The sequence below is a fragment of the Pteronotus mesoamericanus genome, unplaced genomic scaffold (assembly GCF_021234165.1).
Source record: "Pteronotus mesoamericanus isolate MK-2021 breed Mesoamerican mustached bat unplaced genomic scaffold, CSHL_Meso_final contig_20, whole genome shotgun sequence".
Taxonomy (NCBI): domain Eukaryota; kingdom Metazoa; phylum Chordata; class Mammalia; order Chiroptera; family Mormoopidae; genus Pteronotus; species Pteronotus mesoamericanus.
In genome coordinates this window covers 1,834,150-1,842,998 of record NW_026555085.1, presented here as the reverse complement: position 1 = coordinate 1,842,998, position 8,849 = coordinate 1,834,150, and the positions used below count along the sequence as shown (strand labels likewise).

General features: G+C 48.3%; 1 protein-coding gene across 1 annotated transcript; it reads right to left on the bottom strand.

Annotated features, from left to right (window-relative positions):
• Positions 1-3,544: 3,544 nt before the first annotated feature.
• MICB (MHC class I polypeptide-related sequence B) lies at positions 3,545-8,589 on the bottom strand. Its single transcript, XM_054570191.1, is given in 4 exon segments — positions 3,545-3,630; positions 3,633-3,812; positions 4,943-5,209; positions 8,541-8,589. Coding segments are annotated over 4 exon segments (582 nt in total).
• Positions 8,590-8,849: the final 260 nt, after the last annotated feature.

Genomic DNA, 8,849 nt, shown 5'->3' with positions numbered 1-8,849 from the left:
ATTGATTTCCAGGGATGGGGTGGCTGTGCGTATAAATGGGAAGCACAAGGGTCCTTGTCATGGAACTGTTCTGTATCTTGGCTGTGCTGGTAGTCTCATCATCAACGCATGCAATAAGATTGTATAGAACTAAATACACACATGTGCCTGTAAAACCTGTGAATAGAATGAACTGTATTTGGGTCTGTGATGCTGTACTAAAGTTAGGCAAGTTGTTACTATTGGGGTAAACCAGGCAAAGTATGTACAGAATTTCTCTGTATTATTTCTAAAAAATGCATGTGAATCTATAATTGTCTCAAAAAGTTCTTTATCAAATTTTTTAAAAAGATTATATTTATTTATTTTCAGACAGAGGGGAAGGGAGGGAGAAAGAGAGAGAGAGAAACATCAATGTGTGGTTGCCTCTCATGCATCTCCTAGTGGGGACATGGCCTGCAACCCGGGCGTGTGCCCTGACTGAGAATCAAACAGGTGATCCTTTGATTTGCAGGCCGGCACTCAATCCACTGAGACACACCAGCCAGGGCTTTATCTCAAAATTTAAAATGGCCACAAGATTTGAATAGACACTTTACTCAAGGAGATATACACAAAATAAGCATACAAAAAGATTATCACATAATTAGTCATTAGGGAAATGTGAATTAAAACCATGAGAAAGAGCAAGAAACTGGAAATCTATCTGAAAGAATAATGAAAGAAAATTCCTTGATTTGGTGAAGAAAATAGACATGCAAGTCCAGGAAGCACAGAGAGTCCCAAACCAGAGGAACCCAAAGAAGCCCACACCAAGATACATCATAATTAAAATACCAAAGGTTAAAGATAAAGAGAGAATCTTAAAAGCAGCAAGAGAAAAACAGTTAATTACCTACAGGAGAATTCCTTTAAGACTGTCAGCTGATTTCTCAAAAGAAACTTTGCAGGTTACAAGGGATTGGCAAAATATATTCAAAGTCATGAAAAACAGGGACCTAAAGCCAAGATTGTTAAATAAATAAGTTAGTAAGTAAGTAAATAAAGTAAAACTATGATACCCCATTCACACCCACTAGAATACCTGGAACAAGAAAGACAGACAGAAGAAAGTGTTGCTGAATATACAGAGCAATTGGGACCCTCACACCCAGCTGGTGAACATGTAAAACAAAACAATCATTTTGGGAAAGCTTTTTCAGATTCCTAAAGGTTTAACATAAGCATACCAGAGAACACAGCACTTCCACTTTGATATCTACCCAAGAGAAATGAAAACATAAGTCCACCTAAAATCCTGTGCGTGGAGCTTCATAGTGGCATTATTGGTTATAGGCAAAAATACAGGAAAAAATCCAAGTGTATGTGAACTGAGGGGAGACAAATCGAATGTGGTATCTCTGTGCATTGGGACACCCTTTGCTAATGAATGAAGAGGAACTACATATGCACTTTACAATATGAAGGAACCTCTGAAACATTAAACCAGAAGCAAAATAAGAGTGCTTATTTTACAGTCCCGTTTACATGAAGTGTTTGGAAAAGGCAAATCTAGGGAGACACATAGCAAATTAGTGTTTGTGTGGGGCTGGGGTGGGGGGAGACTAAGGAACTCTGTGGGGTGCTGGAAGGTTCTCACACTGGATTGTGAGATGATCTCTGATGCACTGAAAATTGCACTGGAAGAATTTTGTGGCAAGTCATACTTCCACAAAGCTGTTAACAAAATGAAAGAGAAGATGCAGGGGAGAGGTGATGGCTGAAGGAAGGTCTCAGGGAGACATAAGAGAACAAGTAAATTAAGAACAAAAGGAGCGCTGGCTGGTGTGGCTCAGTGGATTGAGTGCCAGCCTGCAAACCGAAAGGTTGTTGGTTTGTTTCTCAGTCAGGGCACATGCCTTGGTTGTGGGCCAGGTCCCCAGTTGGGGATGTGTGAGAGGCAACCACACATTGATGTTTCTCTCCCTCTCTTTCTCCCTCCCATCCCTTGACTCTAAAAATAAGTAAGTTAAATCTTTTAAAAAAGAAAAGAAAAGAACAAAAGGAGAGTGGCCCTGGGCCCTCAGCTTTTTTGAGAACAAGCCAATCAATGCCAAGCAGGCTGTTAGCATCACTGCGCCCTGACTTTTCTGATGTCCACTCCCCTGTAAAACACACAGAGAAGGGGTGTTTATCCTGATTAACAGGTGGTGAAAGGAGGTGGAAGAGGGGGCTTACCTCTCTGAGGTCACGCTCAAGTGGTGCAGACACAGAAAGGCTTGGATCTCCTGATACCTCACTTGGTCCGTGTGCCAGGCTCACCCTCCCCCACTCCATGCATCACAGCATTGCTTTATTACTTACTGAAGAACAAACCTCCTTTTTCCTTTTCTCCTCTTCTTTCAAGCAATCAAGTTGTGGAGCAAAAATCATTTTCTGCCGCCCCTCACTGCAAAGCTCCTCTTTCTGACCACTGCCAGAAATGGGATTTAACTCGGGGAAAAACAGCCCAGGGGCGCAGAATGCTGACCAGATGCCTCTGTGAATGCTCCTGAAATGCTGTCCCATGAGGTGCTGGGTGAGAGCAGGACCAAAGGACCGCAGAGAATGGACAGGGTCCCCAAAATGGTCAGGGCATGTCTTCTCTCCCAGGCTTTCTGAAGGGAAGCACGGGCATGCATAGAAGGAGTAACTCCACAGGTCCAAGAATCTGGTTCCCACAGGGAGAATCTGAGATTATGTAAAAGAGAGAAGACCACTATCTCTGCCCCCATGGGCACTTCATGGGCACTTCATTGGGTATGACATTGTCATGCATACTTATGGTGACATGAGAAATTAGGGAAAAAAGAGAAAGGGAGGCAGAGAGAAGTAGCCTAGGTGCATTTCATTGCACTCCACAGTCCTATCTCTTATGTCCTAATTCCTCCCAGGAGATTCCAGACCCTTCCATCATTTGATTCCCTGGACCCCAAGTTCACTTCGGGCTTTACCAATCAATAAATGCACGATCTACAACACAGTCCACCAAGACAAGCCCTGTTGAACCTGGAAAAAAAGTATTGAGATCAAAGCGCAGGTAGGAGCCATGAGCCCTCCCTGCTGTCAGCTGAGCACTCTTTTTCCCTGTAGCATGGAGGCCCAGAGTGGAAATCCAAGATCCTTGGCTCAGGCTTTGGCCATGTGTGCAGATAAGTGACATTTGTGGAGTTATTGTCCCCAATTACTCTCATATGTGCTCCAAATCACATGTCCTGTTACACCACAGGGAGCAGGGGGAAGGCCTATACCTGTGCAGAAGGAAGAGAGAGACAGCCCCCATATCTCAGCACAGCCCCTCCAAACTCCTCCCACCGCCAAGGAGTCTCACCTGGGTTCTCCTCACACACCAAAATGCACAAGCAATGACAATACAACAACAGCAGCAATACCAGAATGATTGGCATCCACTGAATGCACGGCGGCCTTTCCTGAGAAAGGGCCTCATGATGATCTGGGCACCCCAGAGCCACAGGCCTGCTCACTCCTCCCCCGCCCTGGTCCCTCACCCTACCAGGGTCCGAAACCCCTCCAGGCTTACTCAGGTTCATGAGGGCACAGGGTGTGCACTGTAATTCACACTGTGGTCCATGTAGCATGGGACCCTCTGCTCCTCTCCTTCGGACACCCTATGGACACCCAGGTCTGGTAGGTCCCACTCCTGTCAGGAAGGGTTACCCCCAGAATGCTGGGGTTCTGGCTCTGGGGTTCTCAGGCCAGTGACATGTTCTGGGGAGAGTAGCCGAAAGCCTAGCTTGTCAGGGTGACTGTGCCTTCCAAGACCTGAATGAAGGTCATGTTCATGGCTGGGGGTCCTGGGGAAGAAATGGCAGGGCCAGTAAGGCTTGGGGCCAAGGTCTGCTCCCTCTAGGGAGATGGGAAAACAGGGTGCTCCTCCCACTGGCCCAGCTCTGTCTGACCCCTTACTGACCCCCACCTTCCTCGAGTCTGTTCTGCACCCTGGAGCCTAGTTCCTGTAGAATGGCAGGAGGAAAGGCAGGGATAGGGCCTCCCTCTCTTGGACCCTCATATTGATGCTGAGGCAGGGAGGAGGGGGTGTGAGAGGTGGACTCCTGGGGTGGCCTGGCCTGCTGTGACAGTTGGGCTGGAGCCTGGAGGGCCGGTCCCCAGTCTAAGGGCTTCCTCTCCTGCCAGAGACCCTCCTTCCCAGGACCAGTGTTCTGTCTGCCAGAGGGCCCACTGCATCCCTAGATTGTCACGGGGACAGTTCAGCTCCCTTCCCACCCCTCCTGTCTATCCAGTGGCATTAACAAGACAGGCCAACCACAATACAACACACCAACAGAACATTTATACATCCCCTAGCACAGGGAGGGTCTCTTGGGGCAGAGTGAGGGGGGCCTCAGGGGTCTGCGGAAGAGAAAGGCCCCTGCCTAGGGCCACACCTGTTCTCTCTGTGAAGCCCACCCAGGATCCCAGATATCTGCGTGCTCTTCCACAAAGCCCTCCCTGCACATGGCCCAGGCACCCCTGCTGTGAGAGCCCTCTGTGTCCCAGGACATCATGGGTTCCACAGACAAGGTCTGAGCTAAGGACTGGACACTGTCCATCCATGTCTTTGGTGACAGGAGAGGAAGGGCTGCCATCACAGTGGAAATGCCTGAAGCCCCTGCACTGTTGTCTTCCTTGGTCTCTCAGTACCAAATCTGCTGGACCAGTTCTAACCCTACCCCATGCAGCAGTGACTTCTCCAGTCCCTGTGTCCCTCTGCTGTTCCAAGCCAAGTGAAGAACTCCAGCCAGAGGGCTCGCACTGCTCTCATGTCTTCCTGTGCTGGCTACATGAGCGTCACCTCTGCGCTGAAATCCACAGACCCTCACCCCCTCACCCCTACTCCAGGCAAATCCTGTGGAAAGAGATAGGCCCTGCTCTCTGCCCTAAACTGTCCTGGAACAGCCTTGCGCCACTCTTGCCCCATCCCCACTCTCCTGTCCTTTCTGGTGCTGCAGGGCCATGATTCCTGCCTGAGTCATCCTGAGGTCGTCCTGTTCTCTGTCTAGTCCTTGGTCCCTGTGCCCCCATGTCTCAGCTCCCAGGCCTGTGTCTGCCCACTGCCCCCGGGGCTCTGCCCTGCCTTTCTCACAACCACAGTGTGGGAAGGACCAGCCATCCAGGTGTCTCTCAGCCCAGACTCTCAATTGCACAGATCCATCCTGGGATCCACCAAGGTTGTAACAAAGATGGTGGGGTCCTGGCCAAGGAGGAAAGCACAGATAAAACTGCTTCTTGGAGATAACTGCACGTCACAGTTTAGCAGGCAGAGTCTGCTGTTCTGGTCCTATTGTGGATGCAGAAAATGCACGTGTACAACGGACAAGGATGAGGATTTCCAATGCAGAAAGTAGGAGAGGGGAAGGGAGGAAGGGACTGAGGAATGGGAGATGGGGGAGATGGCCACATGCAGAAGAGGTGCCATTAGAGGGAGCCCTGGCTCCCTGAGGGCACAGGTAGGAGGTCAAGGGAGAGGCTGGCCAGCAGGGCAAGAAGGTCATGGTGAAGGGAGTCCTGCCCCAGGGAATGGAAGGGATGTGAAGGGTCCAAGATGAGAGGGATCCATGGTCAGAGTGGCTGTGGTGCAAAAGAGGGTTAGGGTGAGGGGGACAGAAAGGGCGGCTGCCTGTGGTGAAGGCTCATCATGGATGAGGTGGTGACAGAGAGGGTATGGCAGTGAGGTGAGGGGCCCGAGGGCCTAGGTTGTGGCTCCAAGGGAGTTTAGGGCAGGCAGGTGCCCCTGGGGAGGTGGAGGTGTGGGCCTGGGCCCAGAGCAGAAAAGGCATGGTGAGGCCCCAGGTAAGGAGGTGGGTATACCTGCGGTGTCCCTGGGGAGAGGCAGGTGACAGGGGTCTCAAGGAGTTGGTGCAGTGTGCCCAAGGGCAGTTTAGAGTTAGAAGGGAGAGGGGCTGGCAAGAGATAATAGAACTTAAATGCCCACGGTGGGTGGGCAAGGTGCACAGCCTGGGGAAAGACCTAAATGGGCGGGAGTGGTTCAGGGTGGGGTGGAATCAAAGAAGGTTGAGGTTGGACACCAGCACAGAAGGGATGGTGCTGGGAGCAGGCCCGCTGTAGGGAAAGGCCAGAGCTGACCAAGAGGCATAAACAAGATTTTGGATACTTCATGTAGGGAGTGAGAGGCCACTGGGTCAAGGAACAAATTGGTGAGGTGGGGAGAGGAGGCCAAAGAAGCATTGGACCAAGAACCGTTTGCAGATCAGTGTGCGAATGGAGAGTAAGGTCCTAACCTGGCATCTAGAAACCTCCTACCTTGACACTGCATGTATTGGTGTTATCTGCACATGTGTCTTAATTTCAAGAGATGAGACATGCAATCATCAGATCAGCAGACTGCAAAGATTACACCCCTTAGAAGCTGAAAGGACTCTATATTAGGAGGAGGCTGGGACTGGGGTAGCCAGGGACTCTGAGTCTACCTATCACTCCTGCACAGAGAGATACTGAACAGTGGTGCAGGACAGTCCATCTCCTCCAGGGACCAGTCAGGGAAGTCAGAGCCACCAAGGATATGTGTCCAATTCCATCACAGAAATGTCATTACCTAAAAACCCCTGTGCCACACTTCTAAACCCACAAATGCTCCAACAGAACATCAGAAAACCAAAATCTGAGCTCACGTGAGATCACTGAAGATGTCTGAAAGGCTCTGTGAGACCTGTAGGTAGAAAGGACACCTCTATTTAGGGCTGCAGCCCAACAGCCCCTCTGCCTCATGGCTCCACAAAGGACCCTTTTTCTTCTGCAGCACACAGTGAGGACATTTCTGGGGAGAAATATATAACTGATTTGGGTTCCTGAGGTTTACACTTATTTGTCAACTTTGAGGATGTTGAATTCATCTTTGAACATGTTGGAATTAATTTGCTTTCACTCTAACTGTGGAACTGGGAAGTGTTTTTGAAGTAGTAGACTGACCCTGAGCTTTCACCCACTTCTTGGCTCAGGCAATAATTGTAGGAGATTTTGAGCCAAGAAAATTCATGGCTAGGTAAACAGTAAACTCTTCATTTCTGCAAATGTTTCAGATATTCCAGCTTGCCTAACAATATCCTAGCTTTACCTCATTTTAAAATGTCGATTTATCTTGCTGTTGAGTAAGCCACCTGGAATCAACCATTGAGATAAGATCAGTAAGCACATGTGTGGTTCTCCCTTGAATTACTGCTAACGCCACCTTAGATTGTACCAACCCTGAGTCCAGTTACTTCTCACACTCCACCCAGAACCATCTTCTTACAACAGTAAACAGGTAGCCATCCAGTGGGGCTCCTGCTTATCCTCATGTCCATTACCCACATAACAGACATAGTGATCTTTTCATTGTGAATGAGGACATGTCCTCACCACCACCTCCCACATAACACTCCATTGTCTCCCTCCTTGGGCAGAATGAGCTCCCTGTCCCTAACCACTGCCTACCAGTCCCTCAGGACAGGGCCCTTCTGACCATCCTGGCCTCTTCCCACAACTCTCAGCTCTGCTCACTGGTCTCTCCTTGCCCTGGCCTCTGGACACTGCCCCGTCCTGACTCAGGGCACCGGGCACCTGCCCTGCTGTGACTCCCAATTGGCACCTCCTCTCTAGGGACCCACATGACTGCTCCTCATACCACTCAGGTCTCTGCTGCAGTGTTCATGGTCAAGTCACCAGAGACATCCTGCCCAACAAACTGAGGTACATGCTCTGCCATCCGCTGCCCCCCCGACCCCCAATTTTCTAGCCCAGGCATATTTTTTCTCCATAGCAATTATGGCTGATATCTGAATAATTGTTTTTATTTGTTGTCTGTTTCATTGAAATATATGTTCTTTAAAGCAAAAACCTTGTCTGCTTGTCATCACTTGTATCTCCAGTATCTAAACAGTCCTAATACAGAGTAAGGACTCAATAAATATGGGCTGAATGAATAAAATACATCTCAGTATAGTGTTTTTGAGAAGCAATGTGATTACATGAATGATAAGCCTTAACAACATTCATACTCTGACCAAGTGATTTCTATTCAAGAAATCTATAATTTTCAAACTAAATATAGAAAGATATTTAGATATAAGGATATTAATGAAATATTATTTATAATGATAAAAAGATACAGAATAAGAGTGGTTATAACATTTTTTGGAAATATACAGCTGGTAAAAATGGTGTTTAAGAAGAGTTTGAATATCATATGATGGGCTTATTGATAACAAAGTTTTCAAAAGTAAGATTCAAAATAATTCATAATGTATGACTACAACTGCACAGTCCTGTATAAACCTGCAAGTACACAGAAAACACCTGGTGGAACTCCTGGAGGTGGCTAAGCACAGCCCCAGGGGCCCTGCATCTGAGCAATAAAGGCAACACTAAGAGTACGTATAGATTATGGATTGTCATGTAATTTCAATCCCACCACAGTGAGAGAGTGAGATGGTCTTTCATTTTCACAGTTTGAGAATCTGAGTCCCTGAGATTCTGAATGCCAGGGCTAGATTTCACAAAAATGTTGGCCTTGAAGGGCAATTTACCTCCTGGGAAGCCCACCAACAGAGACTGCCCAACTGGAGGAAGATCCATGCTGGGCCATACCCCAGGGACATTTCCATTTGCAGATGGTTCACATCCAGTGGGATGCAGACAAGGGGCCAAGGTCAGCACCTGGCCCCTTTCCTCAGTTGTGGGTGGCAGATGGGTGGGTCAACCATCCACCTAGTGTGGGTTTTGGCATTCCTAGAGCTATCTGTGGTTTTCCTCCTGAAGACCCCTGCATATACCAAAACTTCTATTTAGAAATGCAAACATAGAAAAAGTGTTCCAGTACCATGGCAGAAAAGACC